The following is a 24,246-nucleotide window of genomic DNA, read 5'->3' as shown; positions in this document are numbered from 1 at the left end:
GCCGTAGAAGACGTGGCTGTTTCCTGAGAGTTAAAGCTCTCCATCAGAGGAAGCAGTAGACATGATTAGCCAAAGAGAAAGAGTCATCACCTTATGTCATGTTTGTGGATAGTTTTACCATTAGGAGGCATTTCTAATCGCTGTAAAGCCTAGTAGAGCTAACAAAAAGGACAGACTATTCCAAAAACATCGTGCCACACACCACACACACCAAGTACAGAAAAACTTCATCTTTGAGCCTTGGTTAAGGAAGAGAGGCTGGGCTTGCAGGACAGGGCTTTTACAGAGGTCAGGCCGATGTGAATGAAACTCTCTTATCTCATAGGAGCAGCTGGAAGACGAGCCACAGGCAGACACACACACACACACACACACACACACACACACACACACACACACACACACACACACACACACACACCATAGTGCAACAATGCTGGATGTGATGCTCTGTCTGATGGAAGAGTTCAGCATATTTCTGACTGGTTAGAAAAGATTGGGCCAGCAAGCTTCCCAAAACCAAATAAACATGATAAAAACATCAGGGCATGCTAACTGCTCTTTTACACACTGTTGACCAACAGTCAACTGGACTGTCGGGGGTCATCTCCCTCTGTTAAACCAGAGTGTGTGGTGAGAATCCACAGATAGAATTTGAAACCACAAACTTGACTGCACTGTGTTGACCGGCCTTCCTAGGCTATAAATGGTTACCATAACCCCACCACCAACCCCTCTCTTCCACCAATCAGGCTCCAGGAATCTGCAGAGGCCAGGTCTCAGAGCGACCGGTTTCCCAGGTAATTACAGTGGAAAGCAATATGAAAGAAGTGACAGAAAAGCCACATCCTCCTGCTCTGGAGCAACAGTGGCCTTGGGGATGTTTGCTGCCTCTGTTGCCTGCCCCCCTCTTTCCTAGAGATCTGCAGGACTCGAGGACCCTGATCTGCAGGCTCAGGCTTTTAGTACCCTCATGCTATTAGGAAATTGACTGCCTTGACTCATTTAAGGTACACTACCTCCATTTATTGCACCTATAATTAATACACTACTACTATAATATTTTAATAGAAGTTTTTTTTTTCTATACATACATACTACATCAAAGTATAAGAAAATGTAATCTGTGGTTAATTCTACTTCAAATGGTATGCAAATTACTTTGCAAGCATACTTGCTGGGTATGTTTCACCCCTAAAGTAAACCTAAAGCAGCATCGGGCATGTGTTTTGGAGATGGGTTGAAGAGAAAGGTATAGTGTAGGGTTTTGTCATGCTGAAGACAGTGTTTGGGCCTGTTCTGTAGGTGGGAGCCATACAGATTTAACAATTAACAAGACTGTCCACTGTCTCTCTCATGTGCCAGACTTGTACTATGTGGTCATATATGTGCCACCAGGTGTGAGGACCATTCATCAACTGACATCATTAAATACCGCAAATTAGCCAAGCTTGGACAGAGACGTTGCTTCGTTGACATCACATGACGTGACAGACAGAGACGTGTTTCACATAGCAGCAAAACATACACACACACACACACACACACACACACACACACACACACACACACACACACACACACACACACACACACACACACACACACACACACACACACACACACACACATTCAGGTGCGGGTGCTGTAAGCAAAACCATTGTGTCTACAAAGTCTGATACTGAAAGAGCAAAATGGCCAAATTCAAGACGGGTAGGGGCCCAGAAGACAGGCCCAGTGAAGATACAATTGATAAAAATGATCTAAAACAAGCCACAGTTCACAAAGCGCAGCATGTTTCTCGAGCCCTTATCTGAGGAGGAGCGTGAGCTGCAGAGTGTCTCTACTAGCTCCTTCTCAAGAGGCTCTCCTCCAGCTAAAAGGAGCAGCACTCGAGTCCCAGGCCAGCAGCAGGAGCACCACGTGTTAACGGCAAGCTCGGTGTCAAGCGCGCTCTATTTTTGGTGCGCGCTGCCCCGCCGCTGCCCTCACCCGCACGCCTCAAAACTATTACAGATATGACTTGTGCCTTCTGGGAACACTGGCAGGAAGGAGCTGCACAGACCTGGTAAGTGCAGACCTACATAAACACAGAGAAGACACTGGAGCTACGAGTAGCGCCTGCCCACTTCTGCTCCTCGTGCTGCCGGGGGGGGGGGTGCTCCGGGTTGTTTTACCCTTCAATCAGCAGAAAAGGAGACGAAGGGGGGAAAGCGATGATTAGGGAGGCCGTCTGATAGCTTCCTGCGGAACTTTCCTGACCAAAGGCTTGGGAGAAAGCAGGAATTTCTTGCACTTATGGGATAAGTGCCAAACCTGATGTAAAGGATAAATAATACATGGGAACGGCCACAAGATATCCAAAGTAACAGCTGTCCATGCCCGAGGCCGCACCCATGGAGCAGGAGGCAAACATAACAACCACAGCAATGGACAGCCAGCCTGAGGGAAACTGAACCAGAGTGAAATAAGGACAAAGGTACTACATGGTTGTAGACAAGACATTACTGAATTATACAGTTCCCATTCCAGTCATAATTATGTCTGGAGACAAAGCAAACTGCATTTGAACTAAAATGCACTCCAGACTGAGCAGTGGCATAAAAAACCTCTGAGTTGGACCCTAGAAAACCGAGAAGTTTGACTGCTTGTGGGAAGAACATAGCAAAGCAAATGATAATCTTGTGCCTAGTTGGTCATTTTAGATTTCTAGTTCCAAATAAATAGTGAAGAAATGAAAAGTACAAAGTGCAATGAGGCTGAAAGCTAGACAAAGCTTTTTTGCATGCAGTTATTGAAAGGAGAATTCATTGTTAGGCAGCCAAAAAATCTCACTTATTTAAGAATAAGCAAAGTCAGCAGGTTCAAATTGATGGGGGGAATCCACTGAAGGCATCATGGAAAAATTGACTCAATTTTGCAGACTAGGAGAGACTCCAACATTTAAAATATGATCGTGATCTGGCTCTTTGTGCTTGGCCTCTTGTGTGGACTTTCCTGGATTCCTAGTTATGGGGACAGATTACCAATCCGTCTAATGGCAGGAGGCTGGATGGGCCATCTGCAGCTCAGAGTAGACTATAGGAGGACTGGCTCTGTCTATGGAGGACTGGAATTGTAAAGATACATCTCTAATAGGAACCTCCTGGGAATTAAGGATAACCAACAACCTAACATTCTCCATATTCCAAAATGACTTCAAAAATAACTATTCCAAATTGACAGCGGCACATCCTAAATAAAAGTTAAGAATTCTGAAATAGGCAGGTTTTTTCTTATATTAAAAAAGACAAGAAAACAATGGAAAACAGAGACACCACATTAAAGCTCCATATGTGGCCCTGCTGGATGTAGCACTGAGGATATGAGCATGGGGCGCTGATCTCTATCTGCAAATGGGCCTTTATAATGGGCGCTTATATGGGAGTGCCCCTTATGTTTGCAGCTGAAACCGAACTCCAGCTCCGCTTTTGGCCTGTGGCGAGGGTGTAGCCGATCTCAGCCAAACACTGTGGCTACCCCCCAACCCAGGACCACAAAGAAACGCTTTGTTGTGCGTAAAATAGAGAGATCCCATGGCCAACACTTCGCCACATCACCGCAGGCGAAGGCAGCCACTGGAAACATGGGGGACTTACTGCTGGCTACCCAGGGGCAGCGCCATATTGTCCGGTGTGCATATATAACGGCCAGGGCCACACCTCTGCCTCTGGTCACAATCAATCAGGCCTAAAACAGACAAAGGGAGATGTCGGGGGAAGGGACACTGGCCTGCCATTTCACTGACCACTGCATTTGAAAAGATCCGCTCCGCCATTTACCCAGTGCACTGGCCACTAACGTCTTCTAAAGGCAATCATGCTGAATGGATGGCCTTCGGCTATTGATTATGCTGGACCTAAGCGCACTGCCCCCTTTAAGGTTCAAAAGGTCAAGGTAGGAGAAAGGGGAGGGGGGTCAGAGTTGTCCCAGGGGCAAAGATTAATCATGGGAGTTGCATCTGAAGGGAACTCTTAGCCTGGACCAGGACATTCTAAGGTTCTTGGGAAACACGCCTAACCACTGCACACAGATCCAAACACTTCCAATTATTTTTGCCTTTTGTACAATGCTTTATTCATATGATTTATGCTACGTTTCAATTCATAAACTGAGGAGAAAAATAGCAGCACCGGCACAATACCTTCATGACAAAAAAATATACATCTCTGTTTAAATCAGTGGGACTTTCCCTGGTTACCCAAATCCACATAAAAGCAAAGAGTTTCTTCAAAAAGGCAGCAGAATGAAATACAGTGGAAATTTGAAACTGGAAAGATGGATATTGGATATATCAATCAAGGAGGCAGAGATCAGATGTAACTGTGGAAAAAATATATTTTACAGTCACCCTACTGTAAACTCCTGTGTCTCAGCAGGTTTGACTATATTTCAAAGGAGAAACAAAACTGCTATTTTCAGTGCCTGGTTTTAATCAACTCTGGGTGATGCAAGTGAGTCCTCTGGAAGTCTCATTTGAATGTTAAAGCAATAAAAAGTGCAAACTGCTTGAGAATTCAGTGTGTCCTCAGCCTGACTGTCACAGACGAAATATGACCAGCTATTTGATAAAGGCAGTAATGTTAGCACAATAAAACCTGCCAGGCCACTGTCTCTGCCAACTGTTGGACTGTTTGAAATCCCATTTACTTACTGTGTCAGAGGAATAGACAGAGGCAGACTGGGCAGAATGCCAGGAGACTGGAAGCACAGCAAGGTAAGTGGAGTTGGCTGACTCACACACTGACACTGCACTGACTGACAACTACACCGAAGGACATATGTTTGCACAAACAAGTAAAAATACCTTCTAAAGGAAAGAACCTTCAAACACCAGTGTCATCTAATCATTTTGTGCTGGGGGCAGGATCAGCACAGGTAGGAATGTTCACAACCATAAGCACCTGCTTCTGTGCCATGGAGAGAGGGAGACATGGGGTGGTCAGTGGTAGGAAGTGTGTTTGCCAAACCTAATAAAGCACCCAGATTAGGCTGACTCTCCACTGCTCGTCATAATGGCGAATAATTTAGCTAATCAAAGATGATCAAAACCAATGACTCATTTATATCAAACAGTACATCGTATAAATGACACACAGTTAGAGTGTGAGTGACTCAATCAGTTGTAAATTTTTATCTTATTGAAACACCCTTCATGTTGATGGTATATGGGGGGGTGCATTTTGTCAATGTCAAGATGGTTACGTCTGTCAGATTCCTCGTAAATACAAATGTGGGACTGCATAAAGCATGAGGAAAGCATAATGCACAATGGGGGAAATAAAACATCACAATGCTGATTTAAACATTTCATACAGTGATAGATCATACCAGCAACTTCAAAGCATTCTCATTAATTAAAGTCTCATTAATTTCATATATAGAAAGCAGATGAACTAGTCTCAGATATTCCCTAAAAGAGATATGTCTGGAAAGAAAAAGATACTTGTGTAGCCAGACAAATGTACAAATGTAATGCAACATCACCTTTAATCATGTGTTTAGAGTCACAGCATGTATTTTACTGTGATAATTACATAAATAGCAATTGGGGCCACACCATTTTGCAAATAGTGAGAAGGAATATACTGAGCAATTCTGTGACAGTGATTATTAATCGATTTGGTGATTAGCACTTTTCAATACACAGGCATGATGCATGATTCTCTCAGACAGCCTGTGACTTCCCTGAGTGTTCAGCAAAACCAGAGAGTTCTGAAGCATAGCAACAAAAAAGTATTTTTAAAGGCTGGACTCTTGGTGTGTATGATTAACACTGCAACTCTACCACCAATATAACTTCACCATGACATTCTGACCACACTGAAACTTAAGTGTCCAAAAGGTATAAGATCTTTAGACATAATTTTCTTTTAGACAGCCTCATGGTTTTCTTGTAAACTGCCTTTCCTTTTAGGTAAAACCTTGCAGACTGTACGACTGCCTACCTGGATGGAAGAGTAACAGCTTGGGGACATACTGTAGTGGTCAGTCAGGCTTTAAAAATGGAAAAGGAAGCCAACGTGGCAGATGTCACATTGTTTAAAAAAATGGAGGAAATCAGGAAGGCCTACACTTTCAGACTGCGTGCAGTCAAACTTTTAAAGAAGCCCTCCACCACATAACACACAAATACCTCAACTTCACAGGAAGAGCTTGCTTGGCTGAAGAACAGAGGACATGGGAGATTAAAGAAAGGCAGCTGAAACTAGAGCAGTAAGCAGCCCTCTCGGTGCCCCCAGGAGAAACCTCTCACTTCCAAGCTCTCTCTGCTGTCCCTCTCAGTAGAAAATACTAGGAGGTACCACCGTTCACAGGATGCAGAGAAGAAGACACCTGCACCCAATCACAATGTGGGCCAATTCCATTAACACATCTTTGTCCTCACTGCAGAATCCAAAAGTGCAAACCTCCAGCAGTTCAGGTCCACTATGCATCAACCAAGCAATATATAAAGCTGAAAGAAGTGGAAAAACATATTCAAAGTTTATTTATTTGTAACTACACCTGATACAATGCGATTTATACTTACAGATGACACTCTGAGGACATAACCACTGTATACTATGTATACTCAGATAATACAGTCGCTTAATTTATTACCTCCAAGACTTACTACATGCAGAACATTTTAAATGTAGTGCCAGCTGCATTGTCAACAAAGGTTTGTATGTAGGTTAGTGTCAGCATCCTGTAACAATGCTACCTAAATGATACTGCTATTGTCTGGCTTTGGGTTATGGAGGTGACTCAGCTTTATTAGCTGGGTTAAAATGCCAGTGTGCACAGCAAAGCCAAGCATGAGCTCAGCCTAGTCCATCAAACACCACAGAGCGACAGGGGTCCCAGATGGTGCCGTCAATAAACCCCAAACCCTTCACAATGCCACCAGGAGGGAATATGCACACATACATAGACACACCCTGAGAGTACTTGAGTGTAGCGTGAAAGCTAAGGGGCTTGACTAGGGCAGATGGTAGGTAGCTGCGTGCATGTGTGTGTGTGTTTGTGTGTGTTTGTGTGACAGCAGAGAGTTGCAATCTAAAGTGTCAACAGCAGGAATTATTGAGCTGATGAGAAAGGGAGAGAGAGAGACAGAGAGAGAGAGAGAGAGAGAGAGAGAGACTCCAGAGCACTTGGGAGCTGAAATTAATGAATGATGAAGACAGTTGTCAAGAAGTGATGTCAGTCAAACATCAGCCTAATTGCTTCTAATTAGGTTACTGACAGATCAGAGTATTCCAAATTTAGCCTGAAGGTAAGACAGTGTGTTTGTGTTTAGGTTTTATTATACCTCAGGATTGCACATTATGTCTCCCTCAGTGTATTTTCCATGTGAAATAAATGACTGCATTTTAAGTTTCTAACGTTGTCCAATTCATATCATAATTTGACAATAATATTCACAGGATAAAATATGCAAATTAACAGTTGCTCAGCATATGCATAAAAATTTATCATGTGAATTATTACATCATAGTAAGTCTTCACCTGTAGGTAAGATAATCCCAATGATAAGACAGTGGTAGGTGAAATCAGCAGCATTAAAACATACAAAAAACTGTATTGTTGCATTTTGACATTTTCATAGTTACCTACTTTTTAGCTGTGTGTCTACACAGTGGCAAAGAAGACGCATCTTTGAAGGCTTCCATGCAATGAAGAAATTTGGGGAGGGCGTCGATATAGTAGGACTACAAATTACTAACATGCCACGATAATGATGTGACAATGATCTGAACCCTGCAGAGACACTGCAAATAAAATTATATCAGAACAGACGCATCACCAATGACTAATGTGCACAGAGTGGATCCCCTTATCTGGTACACATCTTGAGCCATATTTAAAGAAAGCACTCATGATATGGTCATGATTCAGAGTGGCTCACTTCAGAATGATGAGGCCCAGGAGTAGCTGGTGACATGCCCTGAAAGTTCAGTTTGCTACCATCCTGGCAGGGAAAGCTCCCACACATATCAGGTTATTCTGAACATAAGACTCCTCTATCTCCAATTATTGCATTAAGTGCAAAAACATCTGCAATTCCTGGAAGTCAGCAAAATAAAACCAGGGTTCGAACCTGCCTGTGGGTGAAGCTTTCCAGCAACCTGCAGAAGCAAGCATCAAGTACACTTCGGGGTTGGGCCGGTCCCGTCACAGCTGGGGGCTCCTCCCCTGTCAGCAGACAGGCTGGTAGGGGCAAGCCAGCAAACCATGACCCCCGGTCACAAATGGAATGCCACCATGGTGAAATCCAAGCCGGCGCCCGGCCAAGACAAAACACAGGCGGGCCCAGGCAGCCTACCGCACCACACGCTTCCCCCACTTATGCACATGCTGCAGTGGAAAGCGACCACGCTCAACGAAAGGTGAAACCTTCCTGGGTGATGATGCAAGTAGCTCTCAGCGTGAACGGAATAACTCATTAGAACAGCTTTTCCAATGGGCAAAAAGATTTAATCATGCAAATTTTGATTTTATCATTGTTTAGAAAAATAATGTATAAGGCTTTGATGAATCAGAACTTACCATCCCATAGAGCTGCAGGGACATTTTGTTCATAGCCAATATGGAGTAATTCTCTCTCACTTGTTTTAGGCATGAGGCATGCTGTGCTTCAGTCTACTCTTCTTCACCCTAACACTACCCTCTCTGAACTTTATGTTAAAAGGAACAGCATGACTACAAACTACACTTTTATTTTGCACAAGGATGCAGAATTAGACTAGCTAATTGCATATGCATTCATATGTATTCACTCATTCATTTATTCACACACAATCAATTTGAAGTGGTAAGCAAGCACTCAAAATAGCCTTTTTTTCCCTTTACTTTTCTCTAGAGTGACCGGTTGCGGTGGATGCTGTGCAGAACGCGGGTGATTGGGACGGCAAGGCGCTGTGCTGGAGAGGTGGGGTGCCTGGATCCTTCTGCAGCTCAGTGCACTGGGCTGGGACACTCCAGGAGCCCAGGCTCATATGTGGCCACTATGCCGTGTGCCGTCCTGGGACGGAATTGTACCCCTTGCGAGCAAGTCAAACATAACACTGCCATGTCCGGCAAGAGTACTGAGTTGTTTCTTACCATACAGTCAATGTCTGCACAAGTCCCACCTTTTACTGGACAGAGACCTTAGGGACAGATTCTAAAATTATATGTCTCCATTTTAAATTCATCATGATGAGACAGTGGGAAATAATAGTATTCCAGGACAATATGAGCAGCAGGCATGCAATGACCTTTCTGAAGCATCTGGAAACACATGACCACCTGTCCCTTTATCATATTGTGCACTGATAAGGCTAGGATGTTCATCTCAGAGGATAGCTCCACCATGCAAAATCAAAAACACGCATAAAGAGACGTGTCAAGCTTCTTGAACTAAGGCCATAACTAGGCCATGACCAGAGCAAGGAGACCAGTGAGAGTGTGCGCATAGCAACTGAAGTCCAACCCCCCCTCACAGCTCTCAGGCCAATCTTGGTTGTACATAAGCTGATAAAGCCAGATTCCATTCATCCCCTTGGCTGCCCTTACTGTGCTGTATAGCTGTATAATACTTGTGTATTGCCACAGTGTTACAGACACACTCAGTATCAGTCCCTTTCCCAGTACATGTCGAGAAATAGATGATTATGGGACACAAAGTAAATAAACTGAACAAAAGCTACAGTGAAGATGTTAGAGATTATTTACAATGCTGTTAACAGAGCAGTTTAACGTTGTCCAAAAAAGAGGTGTTAACAAATAACTAATCAATACAGCCTCATTTGGACAAAATCAGTATCTTAATTGGATACTTGGATAATAATCAGGCTTCATCTACACTTAGAAAGCACATGTTGTTACAACCCTTTTATTTTTTACACAGTAGTTATGTACTGCAGCTATGTAGAATGTTATGTCCATCTACAAAGTGTCATGCTTTTATTTCGCTGGCAGTGTATGGATAATGAATTTCTGAATGCATGACGCTACTATTAAAGGCCTTAGTCATCACCGGAAAAGGGGGCAGCACATATCTGGTACATGACTGCTGAGCAAACAACAAGTCATGACTATACATCTCCCCCTTTCTTCCTCCGTGTCTCTCTCTTTCCTTCTATAGAAACATGAATAATACGGATTTCATCCTGCAAACAGCCACAGAGAACGCAGCCTCTGGCCTGTGGCCAAATCCCCATGGTTACTACAGTGTAGCAGCTGCCTCTTTCCTGTGCTAGCCACAGAGGGAGAAAAGAAAGAAACAGGCACCTCGGTTTGCAAGGAAGTAGGACAGAATGCTGGGGAAACTTTTGATAACCATGTTCTCCAGCTATATCTGAATAATCTAGCCACTTGCAAAATCCAGTTTTCTGATGCGTCAGCAATGCCGGGTTTTACGATATCAGCCAAAGACCAGAGCACTCGTGGAAGATGATTTGAAAGTGTGCGCATGTGGGACTTGGACTGTGGGTCATGATCGCACGCGACACACCGGGAAAGAAATGTTCTAAAGAGATAATGAGAGCCTGAAATTATGCGTTTGCCTTGCTAAAAAAATGTGTTCCAAATTTTTAAGACACCACGCACACCAGGCTGAACACAAAAACAGCACTCTAAAACAACTTTAATTGTTTGGCGCTGTAGAACTACAGCGCTATAGGCTACGTATAATAAGAAGAAGAAGCAAGGGATTCTTCAGACGCTGCTCGCTGACAGATCTGTTTAAACTCGGAGAGTGAAAGGTTTCCGCTCTTGCATTTGTTGCTTACCTTTCACTTGACTCTCATACTCTGCGATAATCTCTTTATCCTTTTTAAACTTCGATGGAGGATGCGACATCTTCGGCTCGTCCTCCGGATAGATGATGATTTACTTGTAGTCCAGCAGTTAACTGGTTTATTTGTAAACTGCTCAGTCCGTCCGAAGTTCGCCTACAGCCGAAGCATCCCGTAGATTTTCACGTATTCTGACTGAAATCGGGAGAGCAGAAAACTGCAAATACACTTGCGGTGCTGCAGCTCCAACTGAAATAACGTAAGCGGTTCAAATCGAAGGGGATCTGCGTCCAATGAGACCCCTGAAAAACGTTTGAGGTTCTATGTGCCAGAAATGTTGTTTCCAACCACGAAACAACATACGAATCGCCCGTAAGTGACCTAGCTATGGTTAGCCAACTTAGCTACTGGCAAAAATTTACAGTTGGTTTAGGTAGTACAAACCATTCGAACATCCTCATCAGCAACCTATTAGAAAAAAGACGATTAAAATATCATTTTAGCGGTATCGGCGTAATAGCTAGCACACTGCTTTGCCTCGACTTCTAGTTCATTCCCAGATTTGAGCGCAGCGCAGCTGTTGGAGCGACTCGTTGGGAATGGGAGGGATCGAAGGGCTCCGGAGCGGAAATGCTGAACGGATCGACAACTTACACGATTAGTCGTCCGAAAACCCAAAGCAGCAAACTAGCTAGCTACTTTACAACTTTTACCTACAAGTCTTTGGATAATGTCAGTTATAGATAGGGAACCGCTTAATAAAATGCCTTTAAATATATTTCTACGAAGAAAAAGTAACCTTACAAATGTATAGAATTTCACTTAACTAAATTAATCGTTAGAGATTATTTCCAGTATAAGCGAATAGACCAAGAAAATCCCAAGATATATAAAAATTCAAATTCAATTTTCTGAAGTCACTCATCTCTACTATTCTCATGCACTGATACACCCGCGTGAATCGTATCTTTTAACTCGTTACGACCCCTGGTGACGACCTTGCATGTGGGCACAATCGGACATCTACTGGAACAAATGTGTGCAGAGCTCCGTTTACTTTGTCATTGGTGTTATAATTAACTTTTTTCTTTACACACATATATATATATATATAAAAACATGATAATTGTTTATTTATTCATTTATTTCAAATAACCCAGATACAAATAAGAACTTTTCATAAAATTACTTTAATTCCACAGCACCTTGATAGATCAGTGTACAAAGTGAAAAAAAAAACACCATAAAGAGGCATTATTGCACATTAGCAATTAGTAGGCAGCATCTTACATAACAACACAAATATGTATTTACCATCTAAATAAATAAAATTCTGTGAACAAGCAGCAAGTTGGCATGACACACTTAAATCAGTGACCAACATACCTAGTCACAAAATCAAGTATTTCTGTTGACCGATCTCTTTTTTTGTCCTAGATTATTTCTCTCTCCTTAGCTCAGTTTAAAGAAGCCCTCCTCCAGGACTTCCGTGAACTTGTCCTTCATCTGTTGACGGAACCCAGCGTACCACTCTAGCAGCCTCATTCTCCTCTCAGTTTTCTCTGCCTGGGTCATTACATGCTCCTTCTTCAAGAGAGCAGGCAGCTCGTTCCAATCCTTGAGGAAGATGAAGGGTGCCCCCGCATCTTTGAGCAGGCGGAGAGGGGAACTGCGGCCATCTGCACAGGACCCTGGAGTCAGGACATCCTCCACCACGGGTACAGAGCCATAGGCACAGGCCTCATAGATGCGGTAGCACTCGCTATTGACTCCAACCGGGCACAAGGTCAGGTCACTCTGAGCCAGAGCTGTGTGGTACTGTCTGGAAGTTTCTGCTGTCTCTTGAGGAAGCCACCTAAACACAAGAGACAGATCAAAATCAGATCACCTAGCATAAAGCCATAGAAAGCTAATAAGTATATGTTTAATGAGCTAGGAAACATTATTATAGTACTATTTTGACTGGTATGCTTCATAAGCCTTCTATTTTGATCATGAAAGAAAGAAAAAAAATATGCATACTTCTCTCTAGCATTTGTGAGACATTGTTTTTCCATGTCATTTTGCTTCAGGATGCCCATGAGAATTTCCCGAGAGGAGTTCTTATAGACCGTACCCAAGAAGTTGCAAACATAGGGTCTTGCAGAGCTTACCATCTGTGTGTTAGGTGTTACAACTGGGAAGTCCCTGTACCTGATAGCCAAGAAAAAAAGCCTGTTTAATCATCATTTGTTACAAAAAAGGAAGGGAATTAATAGTATGATTTTTTTCATCATTTAGCTAATCTCTAATGTCATTATAAATTGACTATAAAATATGCTAATAATATCCCTCATTTTGTCTGGTATTAAAGTAATTTGAGGAATTAGTGAAGTAAAACAGTATGAATTAATTAGCAAGACCAAACAATTTATAACTGAAAAATGTATGAAAGGATCTTACGTGGCTACACCAAGTGGCCACTGGAAGACATCCTTGTCATTGACCCAGGGGCTATCATACACAAGAAAAAGGAGATCCACAAATCCCCCCTGTCTCTTCAGATATGGACTAATCCAGTCATTTGTGCACTGCTCACTGCCCAGCAAGACTACAGCCACTCTAGAGATTGTGTGAGCCTGCACTAGAGCCTGTGCATGCTGTAACCACTGGAGAGAGTAGGAGATCTTCTGCTGTTCACGTCCATTCAACACCAAAACTACACTGTCTGTGTCCAGGGGAACATGACCCTGCACCACAGCTGGCCCTGTGTAGAAACTGTAAGAAAAGATTATCTTAGGTTGATGGATGTTTTTAAACATTGCTCTAAATATCAGGATGCTTACAAATGTGGTATCAATCATTGACATTTCAACTGAGGAAAGATGCTTCATAAAGAAAGAACCAAACTTAGAGTTCTTCAGTCCAATTCCTGTTGAGTTATGGAAGCACAAACTTAATAGATGGTAGATGGTTATTCTATTTGGAAACAACCTTGTTAAGTAAATAGCTGACAGCTGATACCTGAAATTAATCTTCCCTGACTGGATCTCTCCTTCTCTCCAATGTCCTGTTTTGACAGTAGGGTTCAGAGGCCCCTCTAAAATGTGTTCCCACAAGTAAAGTCCTAAAAGCAAGAAAATAGAGATCACATATCTGTTATGGATTGAAGAAAACTTTTTTCACTTCATCTTAAATACATTTCTTATAGACCCAGAAACAGAAATGTTATTCATCATGGGCTAATCTTCAGATTAAAATCAAAACATGTCAATGACTGAAACAGTCACTTTATGTAGTCTAAATCAGATTGCTTCAGAAACATTTACTCTATTGAATTAACTGTTGAACAATCACACAGTACTAGTAACCTCTACCATAGAAAGGTCAGTAAGATAGGTAGGCACTTACCTATAGCTGCTTTGCCCCAGATCTGAACTTTGTATCTTTTGGGCCTACTTTTAGCAATGTGCTCTTGATATGATCTATAAGCCTCTCTTCGTTTCTGCAGCACATTGATAGAATCTACTCGCTCATCCTCCTCCCATGGGTTCCATTCCTCCTCTGCCACGTTGGCACTGTCTAGAAATATGCAAAATATTAAACAAACGTAAAACATCGTGCGAACAAATTCCTGGGAAGTCAATAATACAATAATCATACCTGCAATTAACTAGACAGGCACGTTACTTTTCTACACATTTTCATCTAGCATGCAGTGGACTCCTCCCTCTGGAACACATCGTTGGCAAACTAACTTACAACTGAGTTTATGAATATGTAATGTGTGGAATACAAAAAATGAGTTATCAAGCACCCAGAAAGTTTTGCTGTATCAATCTTTATCGCTATATGAAACATTTGTTAAAGGACGCTAGCTACATTCTTGCATTCACTGGCTTGATTTCGACTTAGTAGCCAAGCTTTTTTAACAAATCATATAAGCCACAGATCACAGGTCGACGTTAAACATGCTAGCTAGCCAACTAGCTAGCAGTTAACTAGCCAGAACGCTTGCTAGCTAATATTGGCTATCGTACCTGAAGTTGCAGAACCCTTTTTCACCACTCGGTGTACGCGAGAAATAACCTTCTTATTAAAAAACACATTGTATGCAGCATACAGTGAAAAGAACACATAAACCAACACAACAACTATCGCTATTTTTTTACGGATTAATCTCATTATTAAATATCAGTTGCGCACCCATTCTTTGCAGACTTTTGCGTAATATTAGTACGACTGTTTACATGTATTGAAACAGAACCCGGAAACAAAAGTCAAACAGCTATCAGAACCGGAAATTCTCTATAGGTTTATCGTTTGCTGGCTATAGGTCACATAATTATTCTCAATAATGTTTATAGTTACAATTATATATACAATCCAAATAGTGAATTATTTAATGTGCATTTTATGCCAAAATATGATCCAGCCCTACCATAGTCTGCTCCAAAATGTGTCGGAGCCAGCAGTGTCCCCTCCCGATTGTTGTTAACCAATCAAACGTGACATTTTTGGGCCATATATCGCATAATATATGCGATAAATCTGATTTCTCAAGAAAATGATTCAGAGAGGTGTTTAGCCCCAATTTCCACAAAACTGGAGGAAATGTTTGGAAGTAGGGGAAGTTTCAAATACAAGCTACTCATTGTCTAGTCAAATATTACAAAACAGTGAATCAGAATATATATCATTTCCCTTTGTGTATAGTGAACAACTGATATCACTTTGGTTAATTTCACAGTAAAACTGTTTAATCCACATAATGTCACAGGTGAACTCATGTTGAGATCAGTTTAGAGGCTTTAAAAACACCTAACAAAATACATTTATCTTTCAAATATCCAGTAATTCATTTTATTTATCCTCACAATCAGTATTATAATCCACAGGCATTCCTCATATTCTCAGAATGGCTAGTACAGAGCATTTTAAATAGAAACAGATCAATTCTCTGTTCCTGTGATCCATTCCTTTATCGGTCCAGACTAGAAATGCAGCATTTTCCCTAGGCTTATTTGACCTTAAACAGTTCTGAATAACAATTCTTATACATCTCTGTAAAATAGTCTCGATACGTTTTTTTTAAATTCTGATGTCAATCCACATAATGTACCTCAGCTTGAAGCTCTCTATGAACATAGTTCAGTAAAGCAGCAGTCACCTGCTTCTGTAGTGATGCATCCCCCATTACTATGGCAGTTATTTGAACTGCATCAGTCCAATTTATTGAACCCAAGATGACCATGATCTCCTCATAGAGGTGTTGCTGTTGTTCTGTTGTCATTTCCATGATAACCTGAGGCAGTGGTTTAAACTGACCACTTGTCATCCAGCATCCCAGAAGTCCTCCAACAGCCCCACCTTTCAATGAGGTATAGAACACATATGAATTCATAAACAGCTGTGAGATGTTTTGTATTTCTGCAATTTTCCAATAAGGATATTTACCTACAGCAATACCCAACGGTCCCCCTACTAATCCTCCTGCAAAAGCAAGTCCTCCGGCCGTTAATGCCCCCTTCCCAGAATGCTTCACTGTAGTCTTTATTTGTTGATTTGCAGACAGTTCACAGCACAGCTTCATCACATCATCAATGCGTGGTGACATTTTGGACAATCAATGTCCTTGATATTTTGCTTTCTGTTGTGGAAAAGACGGCCAGTGAGTGATATGCACTGAAAGTTATAAACCATTATAAACATTATATATCATTAAATTAAATCCTAAAGCTTAACAAGTAAATAGGTCATTTAAAAATATATACAGGGCAATGTGACTCAACATGATTTCTACTGTATTGGATGTATTGTTGGCCCATCGTATAAGCAATTCATTGTTACATAGCATAACACAAAAATAGCCTACTCACTTTAGAATTCAAACTTCAGACCTAGATCTGTAGAGCGTTAAATGGGCAAGGGAGTAACCGTTACATCCATTCCGTTAAGCTAGATACATCAAAAAACTAGAAATAGTGGTGTACTAGAAATAAGATAAACAAGTATATAAGCCCAATAGCATGATGTCCATATAAAGGTATGGCGACAGTGACGAGGCAATATAAAAGTCAAAATAAAAGTCGTGTCCCGCCCCCCTTCAAGTGCATTAAAACATTAAGTTTTCTCAGTAGCTAAGATTTAAAAAGTAATCATAATTATTACGAAAGCTTGAGTGAAATGTAGTTTTTGAAAAGTATTAAAGTCCTCCCATAGGATTGGGTAAAAGACCATAAGATGATATCTCTAATGATTTTCCCTCTCTTTAAATAAAAATATCTTGTTTTCTTCATCCAATAGTCATACAGTAAAAATGTAGTGGCTTCCCTTCCTATTTGCGCCATTGTTACATTTATTAAAGAGGCAGCTATTTCTGAGAGTAATGTAGCTGGGGTATAGATTACTGTTTTCTGTCTTTGTTTGTCCTTTTGCTTTTGTTTTGTTTTTATTATTAAAAAGGTAAGGACAGAGAGACAGACAGACAGACAGACAGACAGAAAGACATAGATAGATAGATAGATAGATAGATAGATAGATAGATAGATAGATAGATAGATAGATAGATAGATAGATAGATAGATAGATAGATAGATAGATAGATAACATGAAATACCATACTTGAATTCTTGAACTTATATAATTTCATAACATTTTATTAAAGTTTATTTGACTCACCAACTCGTATCAGTTCTTAAAACTTTTCTTTAATAGTACTTAATTTCTAAATGCCATTTAAGATACTTTTACGGTGAAAAGGCTTTTCGCTACGTCATTGGTGGCCATTTCTAAAAAGTCATATTTAAATCTATTTAAAGCTGGTTAATGCTAGTTAGCTAGCTACCAGTTTCGCTCTGAAATATCATTTAAAGATACTGTTTCTGAGCTCAAGTAGCGAGTAGGGCACGCAGAATAAGTTCGAACAAATTAGAAATCGTTTTGGTGAAAGATAAATGAACTAACCTAGGTATCTTAGCTAACCCTGTATAATTTTCGTAGCTAATTTTGGGTATCGTTCTTTTGACTCAACTGGTTAAACTTGCCAGAACATATTTCCCGAAATGTCGTTTAAGAATGGTAGACCCAAACCTACATTTACTACCCTACTGCACCAGATTTCCTTTGAGTGTCATCATACCAAATGATGACACGAAGCTAGGATCCGACAAATGAGGTATGAAGTAACCTTAAAAGCCAAGTTTGAGCTTTTCTTTGATATGGAAGAAAGTTTGTTGTCCGAAAATACCTCCAACCCAATATCAGCTTTACCCTTATGGATAATTGAATATGCTTGGAGTAAAAGAATGGTGGACGTTTTAGAAGGTAACATCATGTCTGTTTTATTTCCTTTTCTATTTCTTTTTTAGCCGTTTTAACCCGTGGACCTGTTTTTCTTTACTGTTTCTTCATGGCCTCACGAAAGTTTCATACTAATATTACTTTCTCACAAAGGTGCTGTGCTAGCTAAGCTAGTTAGATAGCTAACCTAACAGCTATGTAAATACAGCATTACACCAGTTAGGCTCCGTTTCACCTATTGTGTTATGTCATGTGTTGTTAAGATGTTATAAAGTGGTTCCATTATTGAAAACAAAATTATTCTTGCGCTACTTTATTGGCTATATTCTAACTAAATGATTAGCTTATAAGACACACTAATATATGTGACAAGGTTTTTTTTGTTGTTGTCAAAACCAATCCATGTTTAATTTACTTTATTTGTATGATGTGATACTTTACTATGAATAACAGCTAATGATATACACTGCTTCATTTGCTATTAGTTATCACTATTCATTGAGTACAGACACTGTACTCCGTCGGTATTCATTTTACGAAATTGGTGTGGGGTATGTCTTTGTGATGTTGAAGATTTAGACACTTTTGGTTAAGGAAGACTAATGCTCCTGCAGTCCTTAAGCCTTATTGTTGTGACTTGTCAAAGTTTTAGGCCCCCCTCTGTGGTTTGAGGGGGACTTGGGCCTCCTGACTCTTCAGGATCCATGCAGCATCCGTGCGGTGTCAGCTGAAGCCTGGATGGTCATACAGACCAGAGATATCAAACACTTTGAAAGACTGATGGAGTTCCTGGATGTCACTCAGATTTTACTGCCTCACCTAGTGACCTCAATTAAACACATGAAGATAATGTTTGGCCTGAAGACTTTGGTAAGACATTTTGGGACTCTGATTAGGTTAGGGAGGCACGAGGTGGTTAATATACATTCAGTCTACTCTATATGTGCAGTGCAGAACCTGAATTCTCTGATACAGAGATATTGCTTTGGCTTTGTGTTCTAGAATATTAGATTTTAAGTTAAAACCATGATTTTAAAGCTAAAATACATTTTCAGTCAGCTTTGATGGGGTGAATTTGTATATTCATGTTCAGAGTAATTCTACAAGAATTCTAGAAAATGAATGAGACTGAAACAAACAGAATAAACAATCAGAACTATATTTGAAAATAATGATGTCAAAAGCAAGAAAGGGCTTATGTGCAAACATCGTGGCACATGATGGAAGACCAGACTAGTGAGTTGACCAAAACCCACTACTTTCAGTATTTTCAGTGAGGAAGAAACTTTTGATCAGATCAATAACTCTACAAGTAGGCTTAGATATGTCAAAAACTACAATAAAGAGAAGAGTGCACCTACATGACATTTACACAAGGTGCAGAGTGTTAAACGTCATGAACATAAAATCTTGTTTTCCTGAAAATACATTCTAAGACAAAGATTAACCCGTATAAGTGTGATGGAATGAGGAATGTGTAGAGAAAATGAATTGCTCACAATCCAAAACCAGTATAATAAAATATAAAGTGAACAGAGGCATCTGTACTAGTCAGTGTGACCAGTTTGCTTAAAATGTCATAGGGAGGCACTTTTTTATTGCAGTGGGACAGTCTGAAGTGTGCAATTATTAAAGCAAATATGCTTTTCATGGCCATAAGATTCCTAAGTGACATACCCAGTGTTGACGTATATACTCTAATCCAAATGACACTCTGCACATTACCCTCATTCATTGTTTGATTTCAAAACAAGTGTACCTAGCCAAAACAATTACAAATATGTTACTATTTAGTTACTATCTGCACTATATGAACTGACTCTTATGATAAATATTGGCATTGCTCATTACTGACAAGGTGACTGTAGACGTTGAACCAGCTCATAGCATTATGTTAAGGCTTATCCAGTGTACTTCTGAACTTTGCACAACCATGTGTGTCTCAGGTTATTATGTGGATGTTGTGGGGTGACCAGGATGTGGCTAGCATCATTGACAAGATTATAAAATTCTTTCCTGACAGCCTCCCGCAGTATTACAGAAGTGTAAGTAAAGGTTGAAACTCGCTCCTCTAGGGGGCACTAAATCTACAGAGAAAAACAAGGATGGTAGGCAAAAATACTACACACCTTCAATGTCTGTTATATAGAAAACATTAAATCAGTTCTTTTTTTGCATTGCTTAGAGTCACAGACATATGGAGCTGATGCAAAGGACTCACCAGGACTTTAGGAATTTTGCTCAGTCTCTGGCCAGCAACCCAGACATGCGCAAAGTCTATATTAGAGTAAGTGGAAAATGTCTTCCTTGTTCTAAATGCAATGTATTCTTAGGTCTTTTTTCTTTGTCCTAAAATAAAGATGGATTTTTATTAGTAAATTTGTAAGGTTTTTTTTTTTTGTGTGTGTTATCATGTTTTAAAGGATTTAATGGAAGAGCAGTATGGTGAGTGCTATGCCCTAAAGTTGGAGGAGAGATTATTTCATTATCTTCAAGAATTGGACAAAGCCCTTCCACAACCCACTTATATTGAGAAGGTAGGTGCATGTGTTAACATATGTATTTGTGAGCACATAGTAAGAGATTATCTATTTACATGTTCTTTTGTGTATGATACCCACATAGGTTCTAAAGCAGCCATGGGCACTGGGGGAGAAAGAGGAATTACTGCAGCAATTGCTTACCTGTAACACTGCATCAATACACACATCTTTAAAGAGACTACTGAGATGTGGTAAGGTATTAGGTCTTACTATAGTATGTGACAAATAAACTAGAGAATCTTAAGACACGATGAATTAATCATTTTCCCCTTCTTCCAGCCATGACAGACTACTTCAGTAGTGCCAGAGTTGTGAGACCAGGCCTTGAGCCTTTCTCCATAGCTTTTAGGCTATCTCAAGAAATGCCAGAAAATGAGACTCTGTCAAAGGCAAACCTCCAGGGCACATGGCTGGATAGATGCTCATTGCTGCAGAAAAGCTCAGAGACCTATTTAGATGGACCGGTTATAAGGTTGAGGCAGAAGCCAAGTCTGAGGGCGGAAATAGACCAAACAATGTATCCATGTGTGCCAGAAGAGGAGGCTCCTCAGGAGGTGGCCAATGGACAGGCTTCACAACAGCAGGAAGCTGAGGATGACTCAGCAGAGCACTTGTGCTCCAGACATGGCAAAAGAATGAAGAGCATCCTTCTGGAATGTTCTGAGGAGCTTCAGGCTCAGGATAGGTACACTCCTGTTACACAGGCAGAATGTACTCCTCTGGCGCCTCCCACACCTCTTCTCCAGTCCACGCCACACAGGCTGACACAGGCCTCTGCATCTATATTCCCAGACTCGTCATCTAAAAACATATCCTTTTCTTCACACCCAGACTCCCCCACCACAAATCTCTCAGGGGCTGAAGCCAATCAGGCCAGCCTTTCACAAGCATCCTTACCAGACCTGGGTTCTTCCTCGGTGCAGCAAAATACTTCTAGAACATCCCCAGTCCCACAGCCCAATGTGTCATCAGCATTGTCGTTTTCACCCTGTCAGGTCTCTCCATCTTCAGCAATTTCAAGCCCACAAATCCCAGCTTCTGTACAGTCTTCATCTTCAGCCTGCCCTTCAGTAATTCCAGCGAAGCAGATCACAGCCCATCACATCTCACCTTCAGCAACGTCTCAGTCCTCAGTCTATCCTCAGTCTTCCTCCTCGACATTTTCCTTCCATCACATCGGTTCACCACCATCCTTAGGTCCTGAGCCCTGCTCATCATCGTCCTCTTTCTCAGGTTCATTGGCAGCAGCCAGCGCAGAACAGGCACGAGGTGCAGTGCTTCATTCTTCGGACATGGCCATTGTCTCGGAGCCGAGCCGAGTCTTGGTTGGGGAGCTGAAGCTGTCCTCTGAGACACAGGCCATCCTCCTGTTGTGCAGATGGTTGCAGCCACACGTGCGACTCTGTAGACTAAGCCAAGAGGAGTGCGCCTCAGTCTTGTTAGCAAGGACAGCCATGGGCCAGGTGTCCAACCTGCGTGAGCTGGACATAGAGGAGGAAGAAGGGGAGGAAAATGTGTCGTTTGATATGAATTTACTGTATTCGGACTCTTACTCTGAATCGGACACGCATGACTCAGATGATCCGGATTATGTTCCATCCAAGAGACTCAAGGCATAGGTTGACTGCCAGAAAGAGACCTTGGTGCATGACACGTGCAGTTATGTAACAAGCTGAGATCAGGTTAAATATTAACCACAAGTTTGTGGTTCTACCAGCTTTCCGTACTATTCCACAGACAGTAGACTTAAGTTATAGTTTAGATTACATTGCACATTAAGTTGTATGTCATGTTCAAACATTACAATTTTAACAAGATAATATGAAGGCAAGCTGACAAGGCAGTGCAGATTTTAGGATACTTTACTGAAATTTTATCTGGTTAACTCTTCGGAGGAAAGGGCTGAAACCCTGTTGTACCTGGCTCATTTGTATTGACTTCTTACTGACATGGTTCTACCTTTTTTGCTAAGTCATGGTTCAGCATGTATGTACTCTGGTAGCACCGTGTCAACATTGTGAGCAAACTGCACGCATCCTATGCTGGAGCCTATTTGCTGCCAGTTTAGTGATGTGTACATTTGTCTTTAGGTGACAGAAAGTCACCACATAATCCATGTGTCATGTTGTCATTGTTCTATTAGTGGCGTGCATTATGTGAATATCTTCATGGCAGGAAGAGAAATTATGTGACCCAATGAAACATAGTAAAAGTTTATATTGAATGTTACAGTTTCACATCTTAACCAATTTCAGATTTGGTCATTTGATGTGTGATGTTGACTTGTGGATGTTATTTTGTCAACCTTTAATCAAGCCAGAATAAACAAGGAAAGGGTTAGTGTGTTTGAATGGGAGTGTGTAGGACAGAATGGTAAAGGTTATTTGGGTGTGTTGGATCTCTAAAGCAGTGTTATTTTGATGTTCACTTATCTGCTTTTAGAGCAAACTTTTATTCTAATGTATTCTGATGAAGGGCATGATGCAATTCTCGTTAGGTGCTGCATCATTCATATATATTTACTCCCTAATATAGCTGTTTCTTTTAATGAAAATTTGATGAGTAATTATTTGATGAGTATTATTTTTAAACAATGGTTATAATAAATAGCACATATCCCAGATTGGAAACAGCCTTTAAACACTCAGTAACTTTAATAAATTGAGTTCTCTCACCATTCACTGCTTTTATTTATTTTTTATCTTCAACTTCAATTCCACTTTCAACCACTATTCCCCTTAATTGCAGAAAATTCTGATTTTAGCAATCACAATTGAAACACTTTCATTCTGTGATAGAAATAATAAAATGCTTTATTTGTATTTTATTTGGTACTTTCACTATTTTGTCCTGTGTTTTTTAAATGTGTTTGCCAGGTTGAGTGTTTTAAGTTGGCCTTCATACAAGCACCTAACCCAAGGTTTTATCTGTGTAAGATACAAGAACTGCACTGTTTACATGGGTATAGCATCCGTAATTCCGTAGAACATAACATCAGCTGACGTAAGTGTTGCTCATGCAGGGCAGATGTTTTGTATTTGTAGTGCTGGATGAGCCCCACAGTTAACCTTTTGTCTCTGTCTCTTGTTCTCTGACAGTTATCACTGACATTGTGTGAAGTGGTGCTCAAGACATTCACTCTTCACTGCACAGATCAGCATAATATCTACACATCTGCCTTGGATCATCTCTATTTTGTTCACTTAATCCAGAAATAAAAGATTTGGCATCAGATTGTTTGTTTAGACTCAGTTTAATGAATGCTCATCGGACATACTAAAAAGTGTAAAATAGCAAACATTACTATTGAATGATCAATTATTGCTTACTGCTTGAAATAGTCTGTTCAACTTGGACAATGGGAATTATAAAAATAAAGTGTGGGGATTTATTAATATGCCATGTAAGAAATGGTGTATTGAGATTGATGGAAGAGCTGCTGCCCCACAAGATACTTGTTTTAATCTCACTCGTTTCAACAAGAGAAGTCAGTCTCCACCATATTAGCGAGGGGGGTTGTGGGCTTTTACGCACAAAATCAGAAGGCTGAAAAGCGTTACTTGCCCAGGTGCTGTTTGAAGACGTGATTTTTGAACGTGATGTAACTGGGTTGGGGCAGC

At 40.8% G+C, this 24,246-nt stretch overlaps 4 protein-coding genes across 11 annotated transcripts in view; 1 reads left to right on the top strand and 3 right to left on the bottom strand.

The window, feature by feature from the left end:
- The window catches only part of srgap1a (SLIT-ROBO Rho GTPase activating protein 1a), a 63,347-nt gene extending 51,864 nt beyond the window's left edge, over window positions 1–11,483 (bottom strand). For 2 of the 4 annotated variants that reach the window (XM_035525295.2, XM_027009681.3), the window contains exon 1: window positions 10,797–11,463. In XM_035525295.2, the coding sequence (XP_035381188.1) occupies window positions 10,797–10,866 (70 nt within the window). In that variant the 5' untranslated portion in view covers window positions 10,867–11,463. Of the gene's footprint in view, window positions 1–10,796 lie in introns of all 4 variants that reach the window. The other 2 variants (XM_035525293.2, XM_027009682.3) reach the window with 2 other exon arrangements.
- Window positions 11,484–11,973: 490 nt separating this feature from the next.
- Window positions 11,974–15,147, bottom strand: rxylt1 (ribitol xylosyltransferase 1). The gene is made up of 6 exons (XM_027009698.3): window positions 14,822–15,147; window positions 14,193–14,363; window positions 13,806–13,908; window positions 13,245–13,559; window positions 12,825–12,995; window positions 11,974–12,657 (listed from the first exon to the last, which is right to left on the bottom strand). Exons 1-6 carry the CDS (start codon window positions 14,964–14,966, stop codon window positions 12,255–12,257), a joined length of 1,308 nt encoding a protein of 435 aa, XP_026865499.1. The 5' UTR covers window positions 14,967–15,147; the 3' UTR covers window positions 11,974–12,254.
- Window positions 15,148–15,507: 360 nt separating this feature from the next.
- Window positions 15,508–16,858, bottom strand: zgc:112052 (protein C19orf12 homolog). 2 transcript variants are annotated; one of them, XM_027009699.3, is made up of 3 exons: window positions 16,661–16,858; window positions 16,239–16,431; window positions 15,512–16,151 (listed from the first exon to the last, which is right to left on the bottom strand). In XM_027009699.3, exons 2-3 carry the CDS (start codon window positions 16,396–16,398, stop codon window positions 15,886–15,888), a joined length of 426 nt encoding a protein of 141 aa, XP_026865500.1. In that variant the 5' UTR covers window positions 16,399–16,431; window positions 16,661–16,858; the 3' UTR covers window positions 15,512–15,885. The 2 variants fall into 2 exon arrangements, with proteins under 2 accessions (XP_081571630.1, XP_026865500.1); XM_081715504.1 differs by lacking the exon at window positions 16,661–16,858 and having other exon boundaries at window positions 15,508–16,151; window positions 16,243–16,354.
- A 706-nt stretch (window positions 16,859–17,564) lies between these two features.
- Window positions 17,565–24,106, top strand: LOC113577187 (TERF1-interacting nuclear factor 2). Of its 4 annotated transcripts, none has more exons than XM_081715501.1 (7): window positions 17,565–18,107; window positions 18,730–18,953; window positions 20,030–20,128; window positions 20,269–20,370; window positions 20,507–20,620; window positions 20,709–20,817; window positions 23,725–24,106. In XM_081715501.1, the coding sequence occupies exons 1-7, from the start codon at window positions 17,954–17,956 to the stop codon at window positions 23,742–23,744; spliced, it is 822 nt and encodes a 273-aa protein (XP_081571627.1). In that variant the 5' UTR covers window positions 17,565–17,953; the 3' UTR covers window positions 23,745–24,106. The 4 variants fall into 4 exon arrangements, with proteins under 4 accessions (XP_081571627.1, XP_026865491.2, XP_026865489.2 ...); XM_027009690.3 differs by lacking the exon at window positions 23,725–24,106 and adding an exon at window positions 20,906–23,448 and having other exon boundaries at window positions 17,574–17,958; XM_027009688.3 differs by lacking the exon at window positions 23,725–24,106 and adding an exon at window positions 20,906–23,448 and having other exon boundaries at window positions 17,574–18,107.
- The last annotated feature ends 140 nt before the right edge of the window (window positions 24,107–24,246 follow it).

This window comes from Electrophorus electricus, chromosome 6, assembly GCF_041902795.1.
Source record: "Electrophorus electricus isolate QZ-2024a chromosome 6, ASM4190279v1, whole genome shotgun sequence".
Classification (NCBI taxonomy): Eukaryota; Metazoa; Chordata; class Actinopteri; order Gymnotiformes; family Gymnotidae; genus Electrophorus; species Electrophorus electricus.
The sequence above is the reverse complement of the archived record's forward strand: the minus strand, read 5'-3'. Positions and strand labels throughout refer to the sequence as shown.